Consider the following 19,862-nt stretch of genomic DNA (forward strand, 5'->3'; position numbering starts at 1 on the left):
ATTCCTGGGTGTTCCTAAATTCATATTAACCTTATTCCTGGACTTTTGACCTTGCCTGAACCTGTGACTTTACTCCTATTCTGCTTGCCTATTGAACTATTGCCTGAAAATTGACTACGATTACTCCTGATCCCTTTTGGTTACCGCAAACTTGGACTTTATCCTGAAGCTTCCTCCTTGGTCTGGACTTTTCCTCGAGGAGCCTATAAGCCCCTGACACTGATTTTGGTTAGATGAACGTATATAAAATTTTCATGATAGATCCCCTTTAATACAACTGCAGATAATTAAAGGATAACCAGTGGTCCCCAACTGGTGGCTAAGGAGCAACCACTTGGATGTTCCCAGTGGCCTCAAAGCACATGCCTATTTTTTCATTTCTGGTTTGAGGCAAGTTGCATAAAAACCTGATGCACTGCCAAAAAAGATCATTCTGAAGACTGACAGTTTGCATAGGGGCTAATATATAGCCAATCCCATGTTTTATATACTGTTGGTGGTGCATAAAGCTTTCCAATATCTACCTCTTATCTGGAGAACAGGGTCACCTGTTAAGGTCAAGGCACACAGGCAGATTCAGGGAGATTAGTTGCCTGGAGACAAATCTCCTCTTCTTTGGGGCAACTACCTCCCCTGCCTTCTCGCCGGCTAAAATGTAAATAGCCGGCGGGATGGCACTCAGCGCAATTTGTTTTCCAGAGTCGCTTGAAGTTTCTTTGTCAGGCAACTTCAGCCGACTTCCGAAATCGAATTGCGCAAAGTGCCATCCTGCAGGCGATTTACATTTAAGCTGGCGGGAAGGTAGGAGAGGCAGTTTGGGGAGATTAGTTGCCCCGAAGAAGAGGAGATTTGTCTACATGCGACTAAACTCCCTGAATCTGCCCGTGTCCCCTGACCCTTACAGTGGGGGTGGTCCCTTTTTACATCTAGACTGCCCTATTTCCTTCTCCATTTTAAATCATGGATCTCAAATTGATTTACAAAATGGCCTTAGAACTATAGGATGGGATGGAGCAGGTGGACTCCCTATTATTGGCAGCTTTCAAATCTGTGAATCTTGCAACTGCGCCTACTTTTCTTTGAAGGAAAAAACTTAGGAGAGGTGCCGTCAATCTCCCCAGCCCAGACGGTTACAAACTTTTATTACTGCTTCAGGGGAGCTTACCCGACTTATTTTCACCAATGCACAATCAATGTTTCAATGGGTTTTGGCATTACCTACATGGGGTAGGTTCCGCTTTAGCAGGTAGAAAGTGTGTGATTCCTATTTCATCTTCCACACAGCTTTTAAATCCAGCCACAATGAAGTCTCATTTTTATACACATTGGTTGTCCAACAATAGTTACATAGTTACATAGTTAAATCGGGTTGAAAAAAGACAAAGTCCTTCAAGTCCAACCCCTCCAAATGAAAACCCAGCATCCACACACACACCCCTCCACACAAACCATATACACCCATATCTATACTAACTATAGAGTTTAGTATCACAATAGCCTTTGATATTATGTCTGTCCAAAAAATCATCCAAGCCATTCTTATAGTCATTAACTGAATCAGCATCACAACATCACCCGGCAGTGCATTCCACAACCTCACTGTCCTGACTGTGAAGATGGTGTGCAATTATAATTGCTTTTGTTCCATATTCACTGCTGTCAGTGTAACCTTTATGCCACATGTAAACAATTTCTCCCTGCAATTTAGTGATCTCACACAGCGCAGGAAAAAAAACACTTCTTGTGATAAACAAGTGCAAAGTATCTGCTTCGCACAACAAACCAAACAATGTTATAATGGACTGTATGATGCTCATTCTTGCCTCAATGTTTAGTTTTCCCCTAGATAAAAAGGAAGTTCCACCTTTAGTCCCAAAAAAAATCTATTTTTTACTGTAAATTACTTTCCATTAGCATAATTGCCATTTTAAGCATCTGTGGGATGACAGTTGAGTGAAAAGATTTCAGCATCATTTTTGTAAAGAGTTTTAATTAAAAATTACGAGCTATTCTCTTCCCAATCATATATTCTCAGCAGCTCCCCACGAGTCCTTGACTTTCCAAGCTCTGCCTTTCCTTTACACTGCAGGATATTGATAAGCAGCACGGGCACGTTAAATCCAGCAGACATAATCACTCTGAAGTGCCAGATTTTGGAGACCATGATGCAAACGTATTAAAAAATTGTTTCTCCAGATCTCCAGAAATATCCAGCATAAAGTCAGAAAATAATAGAATTATAGTCTTTTACTCTCCCTGATTGCCCTTGTATTAAAAAATACATTCCCCTCTACTCAATTCAAAACACAAAAAGTTCTTGATTATTCCCTGGAAGCTCTGTTTATTTGCCTGGACTGACTTCAAGCATTTATTAGCAAACTATCTGGCCAAAAGTATGCACCTGCCTGTCCAACATCTCCAAATCCAGGGGATTGATATTATTATCTCTTGTGATGTCACACAGCGGACAGATTTAACCAATGAATTGCTAATGAACTTGCATGATTTTTTTTACTAATTTAACCCTACATGAATTCAACATAAATTTGCACTACAGATGAATTAATACACTGTGATGAGAATGCGACAATTTGCACTTTATAACTTATTATCTATTTATTGATCAGCTGATTAAGGATGTTAAGTTGATTGATACATTTTTGGTACAGATGTATTCATTCATGTTTAAGTAATTGACTGATGAACTGGATGATCTCAAATGAAATGAATTAAATTATTCATATGAAGTAACATTACCGTGTGCAGATTGAGAGATACTTTTTGTTAATTGTTTTAATTCAAATCTTGTTGATCTCCTGCACCACCCAATATTGAGTGTAGTGTAAATCTTCGGAAAATACATTCGTTGAGTGCTCCGCCAATAAACCAAATTTGAATCTCAGATTTACAAATCCATTTTCTATGGACCGAACTTTGTGCATGGGATTATTATCCTGCTGATACAGGTAAAGCCTTCCACAAACTGTGACTACAAAGTAGCATACTTGTCAACTCGCTGATTTTCCTGAACAATACCTGCTTTTGGACTCGCTCCCCAAGGGGCAAATTCACTAAGCGCCGAACGCTAGCGTTACTTCGCTAGCGTTTGTCATTTTCGTTACTGCGCAAATTCACTAACGAACGCTGGCGTAGTTTCGCTAGTGTTACTTCGCACCCTTACGCCTGGCGAAGTTTCGCTAGCGACGTAACTACGCAAATTCACTAACGCGCGCAGTGTACTGAACGCTACCTTTTACGCTAGACTTCCTTCGCCGCCTCAGACCTGGCGAAGCGCAATAGAGTAGATAGGGATTGTTTAAAAAAAAGTCAAAAATTTTAGTCCCAAAAAACGCTGGCGTGTTTTCTACATTATGGGTGATAGGCTGAAAAAGATCGAAAACATTTTTGGGGCTCCCCTCCTTCCCCCCTACATTTCCTAACTCATGGCAACTTACCTATACAGTGGGCACATGTGTAGGGCAAAATAAAAATTTTATTTGATGATTTGAAGGTTTTCTTGGCATTTGTAGTGCTGATACGTATTCCTCCATTGAAATTTGGATTTTGCACCGTATGCAAATTAGCCTTCGCTAGCGTAACTTCGCTTTACTTAGCAAATCAACGCTAGCGCAACTTCGCAACCTTACGCTACCCCTGAGCGCAACTTCGGATTTTAGTGAATTTGCGAAGCGCTGGCGAAACTACGCCTGGCGAAGTGTGGCGAAGTGCGGCAAAGTTACGCCTGGCGCAACTACAAATCTTAGTGAATTTGCCCCCTAGTCTCCCATGACCATATGTTATTTAGTGCTTGTGTGAACGTGAGTAATGTCAATTCTCGTGCAAGTATATGCTGGGTGGGCAAGAAAAAGCAGCTATGAATGTTGTGTTGAAATGTACAAGTGTCTCTCACCCATTTATCGGGATGCTGTAAGAAACTTCTGAGGAGTCAACCATATTTATACCCAGGTGGTGGTGGAGCAAGAGGCATTGTCAAAGAATAATGGGGTATGGTATTGGTATGGCATTGGTGTGGCATCTTTTGGCAGATGCTGTGCAAAACACCAAATACTCAGGGGAACAGATAACACCCCAAATATGGTGCCCCTTTAGGACACCAAACTAGATTCAACTAGCAGCTGAGAATCTAAGAGATACAACGTATATTTGAAGCAACCACACAGTAGGGGGAATCATTTTTCTATAAGGCTTTTCTCCCATGGGACTTTTTACAGCAAGCAAGGCAGCCATTATAGGTGTACTAAGTAGCTGGAACACCAAGAGATTAAGGGGGTTATTTATCAAAATCCGAAAATCTCTCATTTATTTCTGAAATATACTCCGACCAAATTCGCACAGGTTATTTCCCCTTATTTATCAATAAATTTTCCCGAAAATTTACAGTGTGGAGAAAAACTCTAAAAAAGTCGTAAAATTTTTTCAGATTTTTGCCCGAGATTATTGCACGAAACCCAGCGCAGATCAGGATATTTTTGGAACTTCTCCTATTGACTTTTATACAACCTTGGCAGGTCTGATGATGTCGGATTTTTGGATTCAGACTTTTTCATCCTTGGTGTATAATATATCATGAAAAAATCTAGGTTTTTTTCACTAAAAAATTTGATTTTATAGTAAAAAAACCCAGAATTTTACGCATTCAGACTTTAATTAATAGCCCCCTAAGTGACTTGTCATGGGTCACATGGAGTTGAACCAGGATCTCTAGAATGAGATCCCATATCAAAGGCTGATCACTTCACCTCTAGGCCAGCTCCTCCTCCTAATGTAACTCATAGCAGCTGTGCCCAACACTATAATCCTTTTTATAAAAGAAACATTTAGAAAAAACATATACTAACCCCTCCAGAATCTTAAGTTTCCCTGCACCCACAGACTTAACTTTCGCTTGATTTATGAGGTTTCTGAGAAAGTCAGAAATGAAAAGAGGAGCCGTAGCACAATATTTCTTCCACAATGGCTGGTGTTGGTTGTCATTTGGTAGGAACAGCGATAGAGCGACAAACACTTCTTAAAGGGATACTGTCATGGGAAAAAAAAAAAAATTCAAAATGAATTAGTGCTGCTCCAGCAGAATTCTGCACTGAATCCATTTCTCAAAAGAGCAAACAGATTTTTTTTATATTCAATTTTGAAATCTGACATGGGGCTAGACATATTGTCAATTTCCCAGCTGCCCCAAGTCATGTGACTTGTGCTCTGATAAACTTCAATCACTCTTTACTGCTGTACTGCAAGTTGGAATGATATCACCCCCTCCCTTTTCCCCCCAGCAGCCAAACAAAAGAACAATGGGAAGGTAACCAGATAGCAGCTCCCTAACACAAGATAACAGCTGCCTGGTAGATCTAAGAACAACACTCAATAGTAAAAACCCATGTCCCACTGAGACACATTCAGTTACATTGAGAAGGAAAAACAGCAGCCTGCCAGAAAGCATTTCTCTCCTAAAGTGCAGGCACAAGTCACATGACCAGGGGCAGCTGGGAAATTGACAAAATGTCTAGCCCCATGTCAGATTTCAAAATTGAATATAAAAAAATCTGTTTGCTCTTTTGAGAAATGGATTTCAGTGCAGAATTCTGCTGGAGTAGCACTATTAACTGATGCGTTTTGAAAAAAAACATGTTTCCCGATGACAGGATCCCTTTAACTTGTTTTTGTTCACAGATGAACATGATGATGCTGGCACGGATAGCTAACGAAAGGACACCATTCTGCTATAGTGCCTATGAGTAAGGCACAAAACGCGTTAGGCCGCTGTCTACTATGTCCTAATAAATAATTTGTACTTTTTAATACCTTTGACTGATTTTTGAAGGGACTCACAATTGATGTGGTTTTTCTGGCTATGCACCTGTGGATTGGGGTGAACTGTGAGTATATCCTCCCCTTTTACTTATTTTTGCTTTATTGCAACTCTATTTATTGTTGAAGTGCCCATATTGGCTTTTAGTACCTGCTTTTTTTTTTTCATTTTTACTACACTGCTACAGCCAACAATTAACATTCACAATGGCTCAGTTGTTCCAACATGGAAGGCAAAACTGAGGAACAGCTCTGAAATACTTGCCTGCAAATATCTGTCTAATAGTGATTCTTATGTTTGGCTCTTTAACTGTTCCTGACCTACATCAGTCAGCATGTTTTATTATATTGCTACAAGATGCTGGAAATTGTAACATTGAACAGCCAGGGGCCCAGAGTTAATAAGCAGAGATTTATGACAGAAGCAGATAGTGTTGTTGCTATATCTCTGTTATACCAACCAACAAGTCCATGAACCAAATCCTATTAAATTATGTCATTAAAGAAATAAAACAAAAACTCTCAGGTTTCATATCTTGCCCCCAGGCCTCAATCTGGACTGCCCCTGGTTTAAGAAACAGTAGAAGTTCATCTTTGCAGATAATGTCAGTAAGAGAATATACAGTACATTGCAATGGATCATTACAGCCTTTCTTGTCCTGAGCTGCTCCCCAGTGCTGGAAGTGATAACTACAGCAGAAAATTTGTACAAAATATTTATCAGAATAAACTACAAAACCTTGGCTTACATGACTCATGATTGATACACCGTATATATGTTGTACTATATCCTAGCACATTCTAGCTACCATTATACAGACAGCTCGGTTTAAGGCAGCAGTTTGATTTCACTTTTCTTGAGGTACAGTATATAATACAGGATTCTGTATCAATCATTAAATCTGGCAAAAGCAATGATCCATCTGAATTGTGCTCAGTTGTTGCTGCAGAACCTTCAGTTATATGGACACAGGTCGTTCGGAACACACATCAGATGATAAAGGCATTGGGTTCAGACACACAACTTTGTCCTGAACCCAAGAACTCATCTGTATAGAGGGGTTAGAGTTTCCTAATACTTGGTCATTACAGGGGCCCCCAAAAGGTAGATTGGGATCTACCAGTAGACCTTTAGCTGTTGATCAGTAGATTTCAAGACTGCCAACAAACAGCTTGTCTAAATCACCCACCTGTTTCATTCTTACCTTTCAAATATTTATTATGTTAAGGTTACACAAGAAATAGTTGTTTGCTAAATATAGAAATATAAATTCTCTACTAAAGCAATGTAATATTTTCCATGGATATAGATCATAATGGGACAACATCAATAAAAGTAGACCCTGCATTAATAAAGTATGGACACTCTTGTTCTACAACCTACTCCAGGGCATCTTCAGAAACGTATGCCATGGTCGTTAAGAATACATCCCCAGACTTATTCATGCAGACTTACTTCTTACAGATATTAAAGGATTTGATGGAGGTAGTGTCACTAGAACAGGGGCCGTGAGACAAGCTGAAGGGAGAAGACCAGGAAGGTAAGTGGGAAGATCAAGGCAAATGTTCTACAAATCAAACCTTAGGAGAGCTGCTGCTGCCAGAAACTCAGTGCAGTGGCCACCTTTCTGAGGCTCAGGATCCGGGGAAGGGGTGGGGCTGTGATGTCACAGGGGCGGGTCAGTCATGTAACGGGGCGGGTCAGTGATGTAACGCGATGGGTCAGGGAAATCACAGGGTGGGTCTAGATACTTTATGGTGCATTGCTATGACATGGTGATCAGTCACTGTCTTGACCCGGGCAGCCATTCTGAAACCCGGGCTGTCCATGTCAAAACCGGACAGATGGCAACCCTAAGCCCTAGAGCAAATACAAAAACAGCACCCAGATAGTCCCACTATCCCCAAAACAACCTTATGACTTAAAGGAGGTGTTCACCTTTAAATTAACGTTTAGTATGATGTGGGATTTGCAATTGGTTTTAATTTTTTATTATTTGTGGTTTTTGAGTTATTTAGCTTTTTATTCAGTAGCTGCCCAGTTTGCAATTTCTGCAATCTGGTCGCTGAATAGGAGAGAGGCTGAATAAAAGGATGAGTAATAAACATTAGCAACAGCAATAAATGTGTATCCTTACAGAGATGGGGTCAGTGACCCTCCTTTGAAAGATGGAAAGAGTCATAAGAAGAAGGCAAATCATTAAAAAAAAATTACAGAAAATACAGCAAATAACAAAGACCAGTTAAGAAGTTGCTGTAGAATTGGCCATTCCATAACATACTAAAAGTTTTGTCCCCACAATGCAGCATGTTTTCCCAGAATACTGACATAATTGTGCTTGCAAAGGGGTGCTGAGGAAACCCCTGAATGAACTGCCTAGTATGGCGATGGTGGTATCTTCTGGTTCCCCTGTGTCAGTGGGTGCAGCAGCGCTCATACATTTCCTAAAATATGGCACAGAAACTATACACTGGGCTCACGTGTAGGGCATTATAACAACTTTATTTTCTTTTATTAAGGTTCCCTGGGCTTGTGTAGTGTAATGTATTTGCTGCAACATATACTTCCATTGAAGTTTAACTTCCTGCCGTATGCAAATTAGCCAACGCTATCGCAACCTCGCTTCGCTTAGCGCAGTAACGCTAGCGCAACTTCGCCAGGATTCGGTGCCCTGGACGCAACTTCGGATTTTAGTGAATTAGCATTGTCCTGGCAAATCTACACCTGGCTGTGAGCAAAGCAGTCACTGGTGAATTTTCGGCGGTTAGTGAATTTGCCCCTTTCATGGTTATGTAAGTTTACTTCTTAAGTTTATAAAACCAATAAATTATTTGATTGTTAAAAAAAAAAAAAAAAAAAAAAAAGGGAGAAGGAAAGGCATATTTACTTGGGGGTGCCAAAAGTTAGACCCCCCAAGTGATTGTATATACTTACCTGTTCAAAACAATCCCTGTAATGGTAAGGCATTTTTAGTAGTTTAAGGCACTAATCTGTGTGCTCTCATACAGATCCCAAAGTAATATGGTACTGACACAGTGTCATGTAAGATGATCTTTGTCTGCTAATGCAGAAATGTTAATAACGTTTTTTGTCTTCTTGAAGCAAGAGAAAGATGGTGTCTGTGTGCAGTTTCTCCTCTGTCTAAAAGAAATCTGCAGGCTCACGCGAGATTGAGCTACCAGTTAACCCATCTCTTGAGCAGAACGACAATGTCCTTAATATATTGATAATGGGTTGAGCGCAGGCCCGGATTTGTGGAAAGGCCACCTGCCTAGGGCAGCAGGATTTTAGGAGGCGGCATGCTACCCAACCACACCCACATTGGTTCAATAACACTGGGGATGCGCTGGAGATACAATAATTTTTTACATTTCCTGTGCACCAATCCCCATTGCGCCAGTCGAGATGATGAAAATTTGCACGAATAAAGAGCAGGCGACAGGGGCAACGAACGGCAGTGGGCCTAGGGGAGCCCACTATGTAAATCCGGCCCTGGTTGAGTGCAGAGGATCTCTTGTATTTGTCTGTATTTTGCTACCAGGCACGGGCACAATATGTGCACCCGGGTTCCCCTCCCCCTCTAGATGCGTGTTTTTATTACCTCCGGTGCTGCAATTCGATCTCCGGCGGTCATCGAGGGGGAGAAGGGGGGAGCAGGCCCTGGTGCAATTTTACCCCCTGCTCCCCCAGTAGTTACGCCACTGTTTATACAGGAGCAGTGGCCAGCTCCGTGTTGTAGCCCCCACCCTTCCCAGCTATAGTCAGGTGATCCCACTGGTGGCTAATAAAAGGGCAACCAAGCTTGGGAGTTTAACTTTAAAAGCAGCAATTAAGTTGTAGGTAAAACTTAGTCCCTTTATAAAATGTATAAAAAGCAATAGAATCCTTAATTAATCTGATGAAAATTGAGCATAGGACTGGCCAGATAATATATTGCAATATATGGACAAACAATTCCTGTTTTGTTTAAAGGGTGAGGTATTTTTAGTAGCTTAAAGCACAAAATGTTTTAATGCCCTAAATATATTGATAATGGGTTGAGTGCCTCATTGCACCCCCACTTAATGTTTTTAAAAATTAGTGGTGAGCACGACTTTCTCTTGTTTGTTTATATATACTTACAGGACACCCTGGGCCAGTGCTGATATCAGAAGAAAACTGTACCGGACCCAGGGTCGGACTGGGGGGCCCGGGGCCCACCGGGACTACTGTCCAGGGCCCCTTCCGACCCGCCCCCCAACCCCTACTGCGACGCGCTGAGCGCGCGCACACATAGGCGCCGCTTGGCGCACCAGCGTGAAGGCACCTGGCGCATGCGCAGAAGGCGCTGCGCTGATCGGCGCTGCGGGAGGGAAACTTTTTTAAAGATATCTGGAGAGGTGTCTGGCCCGGGCCCATTAAGGGTCGGGGCCCACCGGGTATTTTCCCGGTGTCCCGCCGGGCCAGTCCGACACTGACCGGACCAGTATTCTTCCAGTGATCACCACAGAGCGATCCACTTTCTGGCTTTACATGATACATGAAGAAGAAGGTAGCCAATCACTCTGCGGTGCTCGCTGGAAGAACCCCCGGACTGGTGCAGGTTTCTGCTGATAGGAGCACTGGACCAGGGTGTGTCACGTAAGTAAATACAATCACTTGGAGGTGCCTAACTTTTGGCACCCCCAAGTAAATACCTACTTTCCTTCTCCTTTAATGACTGACATGGCCCTGCACAGCAGTACAGTAACTGAAGCCTGCGAGATCCCAGTCTCTTGTCTCCAACGAGGGTTACTATGATTAACCAGCATGCTTGACTTCATATACTTCATTAAAAAATGTAATTTTCAGAAATGTTAAAGGCACATTCAAGAGATACCTTTCAGGGCCAATTTTAAAGAGTGCAGCTGAATTTTGTTGAATGCACAGCCACACATGAAGAAGTCTAGATAAGTGGGGTTTCACATGAAGGTGTCTTCACACATTTTGGTGATGTTCCTCATTGACAACCGACTCTGTTACCATCTTAGTGGGGTTTAACTACACAGGCTGGCCTAGCCCTACTCCCTGCATTACGAGCAAAAGCAATAAAGTACAATTAGACTGGGTACTCACATCCCAATGGAAGCACCTTGAGTCCCACTGAAATATTTTTACTATAATATGCTGATGTATATGACATACATTGTATCCTTACATACATTATCTATAATTGAGGTGGTACTGAAGGGTACTGGCTAGCGATGATCGAATTTGTCGCCGAACATAGTCACAAAACGGTGAAAGATTAGCTTAATCCATTAAAGTCAATGAGTGTCAAAAAAAAAATCCACACAACAATTTGTTTCACTCCAAGTGCATTAAAGTCAATGGGTTTTTTTTTTTACTTAAGGCGACTTTTTTGTCCAAATGCATTAAAGTCAATAGGTGTTTTTTTTTGTCGAGTGGCTTTTTTTGTCGCAGATAATTTTACGCTGCAAATTTCTGCCGCAGTTTCACTGAAAGGTTTGCAGAGGGCAAAATGCAGAATTTCGCTGAGAAACGATGGCTGGCAAAAAAAATTGTCCATCACTAGTTCTGGCCACAATAAGTGCAAATGAAAGTAATTTTGAACCGTATTCTACTATAAACCATCTTCTTCCCTAACTCCCATTGTCATTTAGGAGTATAAACAGTATATACAGCACTCCATACTATCTGCAGTGCTGCCATCAGAAATGTCTGGGCCTCGAACAACAATTTTTTGGGCCCCCTGGGCTCCACCCACTCCAGGCCAGCCACTTGGCTCCACCCACCCCAGGTCAGCCCAAGGCTCCACCCCAGAACCCTCCCACCCCACAGTAAAAAGGCCACACAAGAGCTAAAACAGTAAAAACACTTTTGGCAAAAGGATTATAAAGCCAGCCACCATATCAAGGTAGACTCGTTAAGCAGGTACCTACTCCAACCTAAATTGCATTTCATTTTAGAATTTGCCCGCATTTCTAATGTACAAATAAGAGTCATTTGGTTTAATCAATTGGTCAAAAAAAATCCACTAGTGGCCAGGGCACCCAACACTAAGTAAAATAATAATTGGTGGCCAGCTCTCCTTCCTAAGTTACAAATAAATCATTGGTGGTCAGGCCCCAACCCTACAAGCTACAAAAAAAATTGGTGGCCAGTGATCCCCGTCTTAAATATTAAAAACAAAAAAATAATGGTTGCCAGGGTTCCCCCATACTTTACTTACTTGATTAACATTAACAGGCGTAGTGATGTGTTGGTCAGGCTTTTCCCAACCCACAGGGCCCGGGACAACTGTACCTCCCTGATGGCGGCCATGACTATATGTAGAGGTATAGGGTCTGTTATCCAGAATGCTCAGAAACCTGGGGTTTTCCAGATAAGGGGTCTTTCTTTATTTGGATCTGCATAGCTCAAGTCTACTAAAAGAAAATCACTCAAACATTAATTCAACCCAATATGATTGTTTTGGCTCCAATAAGGATTCATTATATTGGGATAAAGTACAAGATACTGTTTTATTATTACACAGAAAAAAGCTAATTATTTTTAAAATGTTGAATTATTTGATAAAAATGGATTCGATGGTAGATGGCTTTCCTGTAACCCAGAGCTTTCTGGAGAATGGGTTGGATCCCATACCTGTATGTGAACATGAAACAATCTCATGCTCTGATTGGTTGGATTATATTATTCAATGGATGGTTTCTAGTATGTATCTGTAATCTGCCAGTGAACTCCTTGAAGTAATTAAAGAGAAACAGTTCCTTGACTGCTGGCTGCCAATAAGAAACAGTTGTGTAGCTGTAAATCCTATAGAATGATAAAAGCTCTGTTCTCCACGGTGGCTCCGAGTGCCTGGGAACATCTCCTGCATACATATCAGAGTAAATAATCAGAGAAATGGACGAGGGGTACTTAACAAAACATTAAAATAAAATGACTGCATCTTGCTAATGTCACCTTCCAAGCCACGTATGATGCAGTTGGCAATAGTTGCTGGCCAAGGGAAGGAAAGCCGCAATAATATACATTCGCTGCCGTCTGCATAACAAGTCAGATCTCTGTGTGCAGCCTCGTGCGCTTGGCTCTGCCTTGAACTGCTCAGTGTCAGTCACAGCTTTTCAGCCAAGAATAGAAGCTCCACCTGTGTGACCGCAGCAAACACCAAGCGATAAATATTAATCACTTTATATACCATATCTAACAAGGTTTGGTGAAAATTGTATATACTTATTATGCAATAAATAGTTGTTTCTAGAGGAGAAGGAAAGGTTAAAACTAAGTAAGCTGTATCAGAAAGGTCTATATAAATACACCAGTAAACCCTCAAAGCAATGATGCTTCCTTCTATTATGTACACGGGCTTCTGTATCAGACTCCCTTATTTCAGCTTTAACCTCCAATGCACAGGTTTGAGCATGCTCAGTTTGCTCCCTTCTCCCTCCTCCCCTCCCTGCTGTAATCTGAGCCCAGAGCTATGAGTGAACAGGAAGAGACTCAGGCAGGAAACAATGTCATACCAAGCTAATATGGAAGCTGCTATCCTAAACAAAGAGAACTTCTAGAGCTTTTTACTCAGGTACGGTAAAGCATTTTGCAGAACATTCTAGCTTGCGCTATTGTGGCTAATCCATTGGCAATAAACTGTCTCAGTAGCTTTCCTTCTCCTTTAAGGATATTTAAAGAGTAAGAAAAGCTTACTCATCATATTATAGTCTATGATGGGGCACCACCCCATTCCCCAAAATCCCTTCCAAAATTTTGCGCTGACTTATTAATTTTCTTTCCTCCGAATCTCTGCCACCACCTTGCATAAGAAACTTCGCATGCAGCAGGTCTGGACTGGGAGTGAAAACAGGCCCTGGTATCTCAAGTACACAGAGGCCCAACCAGTCCCCCACCAGCCCAATCCACAGTGACTTTCTATGGCATCTAACAGCAGCCCCTCTGGCATTTGCCAGAACTCACAGATTGCCAGTCTGGGCCTGCGTACAGACCACTCGCATCATTACTGAAGCTGGACAGCTGTTTTTTCTGTTTTCAGTGAAGCAAAATGGGACCGATTCAGATATATTTCCGAAATACAACGGAGCTTCCTGGTATAACTAAGCATAACTAAGGCAGCCATTCATACAGAGATCCTCTCATTTGTCTCGCCAAACGAGCGTATCTCTCCTCGATATACCCACCTTGAGGTGGGCGTTATCAGCTGATCCGTAGGGTCCAATGATCGGATCACAACGAGGAGAATACGGTAGTCAGATCGAGGACCGCATCAACAAACAGATGAGGTACTGTATCCAAAAGGACTTTTAAACCTGCAGGATACCAGTGTCTACTGATGCAATCCACTGTGGGAACTCTGAAATTTTCAGGAATGGGATCCATTATCCGGAAACCCATTATCCAGAAAGCTCTGAATTACAGGAAGGCTGTCTCCCATAGACTTCATTTTAACCAAATAATTCAAAATGTTAAAAATGGTTTCTTTTTTTCTCTGTAATTTATAAAACAGTACCTTGTACTTGATCCCAGCTAAGATATAATTAATTCTTGCTTGAGGCAAAACAAACCAATTGGGTTTAATTCATGTTATAATTATTCTTAAGGTATAGAGATCCAGTTTCAAACATCCTGTATTCTGATAACCTCTCCCACCATTGACAAACCCCCTCCTTGTCACACGGGTCAATTAGAGGGGAGGGGGATTTGAACACTACAGACGACGCTGGCCCCCTTGTTACTTGGGTCCCCCCATGGTGTCTGCTTCCTTGATAGTTAAACCACTGATCTAATAAACCAGCATCTTACACTCGATGGCAACAATGTTGCATGAATCTATTTTCTTTTGGGATTTCTTTTTAATGTACAAAAGTTTTTTTAGTATATGTTAGGAACAGGCATCCACATTACAGAAAGACCCATTATCTGGATGTACAGTAGCACTATTTTTTTTTTGCAGACATCTTTGTTTGTTTTTAAACGGTTAAAGGACCAGTAACATTAATTTTATTTTTAAATTTATTTTTAAATACCATAAAACTATGTCAGAGCATTCTCCAACTCCTAACAAGCCAGGGATGCTGGGAGATGTAGTTCAATTACAGGCTGGGGCACCATACGTTAGATAACCCTGCTTATAGAGTCACATTGTGCTCTGCTATTAAATGCAGTTCTTTGAAGTAAGATCATTGCTGAATTGAGTTGTGTGCAGGAACAATCTAGCTCCATCTTCCCTATAATTAAATAATACAGGTATTGGACCTTTTATCCAGAATGCTCAGGATCTGGGGTTTTCCGGATAATGGATCTGTCTGTAATTTAGATCTTTATACCTAAATTCTACTAGAAAAATCATTAAAGGAGACATATTGTGTAAAAAATAAGAATCTACCAGTGCATTATATATTAAATATAGAAAATTGTGCTTTAAAACGTAGTGTTTCAGGCTGATTTATTGAATATTTCTCAAAAACCCTAATAATCCCTCCCTTCCCTTCCACTTCCTGCTCCCTGAATTCCCAGGCTGTGCAGGGGTGCCGGCAGCTCTCAGCTCACTGCACTGTAGGACAGGAACCAATCAGCAGCCAGCAGGACCTGATAGGGAACTGAAGCCTGTCTTTGCTTGTGTGACTGCAGGGCTGTGATTGGCTGTCCCCCTCCTAATGTGCTTCTGGCAGGGACCGTTAGGACACGCCCATCCTCATTTCAAACACAGACAGGGACCAAAGAACATCTATAGGGAGCTCCAATATAGGGGCGATTTTTAAAGATATTAATTTTAATGTAAAAGCAACACCATATATTACTTATAATTGCCTACAAAATTAGGGTTTTTTCATTTATCCTATATATCTCCTTTAAAACATTAACAACCCCCAATAGGATTCTTTTGCCTCCAATAAGGATTAATTAAATCTTAGTTGGGTTCAAGTTCAAGCTACTGATTTATTACTACAGAGAAAAAGGGAAATGATTTTTAAAAATTTGGATTATTTGCATAAAACGTAGTTTATAGGAGACAGCCATTCCAAAGTTCAGAGCTTTCTGGATAAGGGGTTTTCGGATAACGAATCCCATACCTGTACTCCTCATAAGGAGAGTATCAGTCACTCAGGGGTTATTACTGGTGGAGCAGCAGAAAGCTGGGGAGAAAAGTCATAGGGAACCCCCAAGAGCACAGTACTGGATATGGAATGTTCAGGGAAGGGAATACTGAGAGCCAATGAGCAAACATTAAAGCTTTAATTGCCGTAGACTGTTGAGTCTGTGGTTATAACACTCCAGTGCCAAATTGTGCAGGTTTTAGGTCTTGTTTTTTTAATAGGGAAAAAGACGCTGGCTAGAAATGCTTGAGGCTCCGCTCATGGCTGACACTTAAAGGGAAAGTTTGCCTCATTATTAATTATTCTGAGACAGGTTCTAATTGTGGGGACCCTAGGGACTAGATAAAGAGACAGAATTCCAAATAGTAGCACAACCAGCTAAAGAACTAAAAAGATAATTGACAAAATCTCAGTTTTTTTTTTTTTTTTTTAGTATCGTCTGGAAGAAGAGTCTCTATCCGAGAGCAGTGATTTCAGCAGGAGACAGAGAACGGCAGTAGGAAACGTTCCCTATGAGAGAAACACCGATTTGTGTTCTGTTACCTGTGGCTGAACTGCAACGCCCAGGAACAACAGCAGACAAATATTGGCAGAAGATGCAGAGGGTTGTAGTTCACACTGGTGGGAAGGGGAGAGTGACAGCTTGGCACATGCACTATATAAATGTGGGGGTGACAGGTTGGCATTTCTGACTGTATGAATGAGGGGGCTCAGATCTATGGGTCTATCTCTATAGCAGTGATCCCCAACCAGTAGCTCGTGAGTAACATGTTACTCACCAACCCCTTGGATGTTGCTCCCAGTGGCCTCAAAGCAGGAGCTTATTTTGAATTCCAGGCTTGGAGGCAAGTTTTGGTTGTATAAAAACCAGGTGTACTGCCAAACAGAGACTCCTGGAGGCTGCCAGTCTATATAGGGGCTACCAAATAGCCAATCACAGCCCTTATTTGGCACATCCAGGAACATTTTTAAAGCTTGTGTTGCTCCCCAACTTTTTATACAATCTGCATGTTGCTCGTGGGTGAAAAGGGTTGGAGACCTCTGCTCTATAGTGAAGTTACTTTCTGATGAAATCAGTACAGGATTCATTATAACAGCTCTACATACAAAGTTGGGGCAGCAATGATCCCCTCTCAATATAACCTCACTCCATGTGGCCCCCAATATAATCTCACTCCCAGGGGGCCAGTATAACCTCACTCCATTTGGCCCCCAGTATAACTTCAATCCATTTGGCCCCCAGTATAACCTCACTCCCAGGGGCCCCCAGTATAACCTCACTCCCAGGGGCCCCCAGTATAACCTCACTCCATGTGGCCCCCAATATAACCTCAGTCCCAGGGGCCCCAGTATAACTCCACTCCCAGGGCCCCCCCAATATAACCTCACTCCCAGGGGCCCCCAATATAACCTCACTCCCAGGGGCACCCAATATAACCTCAGTCCCATGGGCCCCCAGTATAACCGCACTCCGTGTGGCCCCCAGTATAACCTCATTCCCAGGGGCCCCCAGTATAACCTCACTCCCAGGGGCCCCAGTATAACCTCACTCCATGTGGCCCCCAATATAAACTCAGTCCCATGGGCCCCAGAATAACCTCAGTCCCAGGGGCCCCCCAGTATAACCTCAGTCCCAGGGGTCCCCCAGTATAACCTCACTCCCAGGGCAGGGGGCCCCCAGTATAACCTCACTCCCAGGGGCCCCCAGTATAACCTCAGTCCCAGGGGTCCCCAGTAAACCCTCACTCCCAGGGCCCCCCAGTATAACCTCACTCCCAGGGGCCCCCAGTATAACCTCACTCCCAGGGGCCCCGAGTATAACCTCAGTCCCAGGGGCCCCCAGTATAACCTCAGTCCATGTGTCTGTGGACTCACCCAGTGTCCGGATCCGGCTACAGCAATAGAGTCGGGCTGTAAATTCATTCCCAGCGGAACGCAGATCCCGGGATCGAATCGCCCTCATTCAGGCAACTTTTCCCTCTCCGGGTCAGGCTGTCGCTCCATGTGTCAGACACAGTCTCAGCGCTGCGACCAGATGCATCAAAGCCCGAGAGGGACAGGGGCTAAAAGCAGCTGAGAGGAGAGTCCGGTGCGCACTGACCAGGCTTCATTGACACACGGCGCACGCACAGGCGACTGCCTCTCTCTCACCTCCCCAGCGCAGCCCCGACCTGTCCTCCCGCAGCTCAAGCGCCGCTCACCTGTGTCTCCCCCGCCCCGGGATCTGCCCCTCTGCTCACGTGACTCCCTCCTGCCCGGGGTATTGGCCGCTCCCGGGAATCGCGCTTCTTTATATTGGCAGAAGCCCCGCAAGGAACGACTGAGTCTGAGACCCCTGCGGCACCGGGTTACAACAGTCTGTCTCAGGACTCCGGAACAGCTCCCTTAGCAGCTCTTGTGTTTAATTGGCTATTTCTTTAATTGGGGGTCTCCTCTACACCACAAATACAGTGTTTTCCCCATAATGAAATATTGTCGAAATTCTACACATTCATTACATATTTCCAAAGGTTTTAGAAGCTTCTTATATTGGCATTGAAAGCAGTAGCTGCCTGGCTGGTTAGTCCCTGCACTGCTGGTTCTGACTCCTGCTGATCCTGAAAACTTTTTGGCTAAAGCCAGCGGATTAACGGACATAGAGGAGAACTGACTTCTGATACATGGATTCAATTCAACAGCAGGAGGTAGTGATGGGCGAAATTTTGTATGAGCAAGAGTTTGCCAAACTAGAGCCATGTAGATCTCTTAGACTAATATGGCAATTACCTGTACAAATAACTATAAAACCATTGACAGTACAACCAGTGACGTAACTAGAGGGGGGCGGGCCCGAGGGGGGCGGGCCCTGGCGCTGCTCACCCGGTAGTTACACCGCTAAGTACAACCTTGATTTTATGTCCCCCAAATGCACAGTTACTCTGATTATTTGAGGTGGTAAAAAAAATTAGCCAGTGAAAAACTTTCACGAGTCAACGTTGGCGCGCGCATAAAAATTGGCGAACATCAAAATGATTCGGACGCCCCTTGACTTTAATGCATTTGGCCAAAATAGTCACGTGTATAAAAATTGTCACTCGTGTAAAAATTGTCACGCGTCGAAATAGTTTTGACGCCCATTGACTTTAATGTGCTTCGCAAATTTTTTTGTCGTTTTGCGAATTTTTCTGTGAAATGGGACAGATTCGCCCATCACAAGGTGTGAGCCTTAAATTCAGGGCCAGCATTTTCCATATGATTGAAATGCCCACATCTCTATTGCCAGTACCTGCCTCTGAAAACCAGAAATTCGGCTCTTAGAGTTACCAGTAGCGTTATTTTTGCCACCCCTGATAACTAGTAGGATGCTGCTGCGTAAGGCGAGGTTCTCAACTCCCTCATTGGCACAGCGCCCCTGGGTGTAAGACAACAGGCAATGTTTGATTGTAGGAGGGTCAACGACCCCAAGTCTGCTGGCAGAGAACAATTAAACAGCATCAGGTAACCCAGTTACAGATCCAATGTAAATAGCCCAGTCACTCCCAGACTACCGCACGAGCCTACGGATGGAGCAAACTTTATGTAGCTCTGTGGCTCAGTTTACTCATTTTCACGTCTTTTTCATTGAAATGAACGTTGTGCCATAGATTTATGTGTGTGCCCTATAAATTATGGGATGTAAATGTTCCATCTGTGTAGGAAGTTGCTCTAATATTTTCTGGTTAATGGGGTGGTTCACCTTTAAGATAACTTTTTATTATGTTATAGAATGGACAATTCTAAGCAACTTTGCAATTGGTTTTCATTTTTTTTATAGTTATTTGCATTTTTCTTCTGGCACTTTGCAGCTTTCAAATGGGCGTCGCTGACTCCCTTCTAAAAAAAACAATTTCAATGTAAGACTTCAAATGTATTGTTACTTTTTATTACTGATCCTTCTATTCAGGCCTCTCCTATTCATATTC

General features: G+C 42.7%; 1 protein-coding gene across 2 annotated transcripts in view; it reads right to left on the reverse strand.

Annotated features, from left to right (window-relative positions):
• Window positions 1-18,177, reverse strand: part of sgcg.S (sarcoglycan gamma S homeolog) — a 129,581-nt gene extending 111,404 nt beyond the window's left edge. Inside the window, exon 1 of one of the 2 annotated variants that reach the window (XM_018250284.2) lies at window positions 17,797-18,177. In XM_018250284.2, the coding sequence (XP_018105773.1) occupies window positions 17,797-17,844 (48 nt within the window). In that variant the 5' untranslated portion in view covers window positions 17,845-18,177. The remainder of the gene's footprint in view (window positions 1-17,796) is intronic. The other variant, XM_018250283.2, reaches the window with a different exon arrangement.
• Window positions 18,178-19,862: the final 1,685 nt, after the last annotated feature.

The sequence above is a fragment of the Xenopus laevis genome, chromosome 2S (assembly GCF_017654675.1).
Source record: "Xenopus laevis strain J_2021 chromosome 2S, Xenopus_laevis_v10.1, whole genome shotgun sequence".
In the NCBI taxonomy this organism is placed as follows: domain Eukaryota; kingdom Metazoa; phylum Chordata; class Amphibia; order Anura; family Pipidae; genus Xenopus; species Xenopus laevis.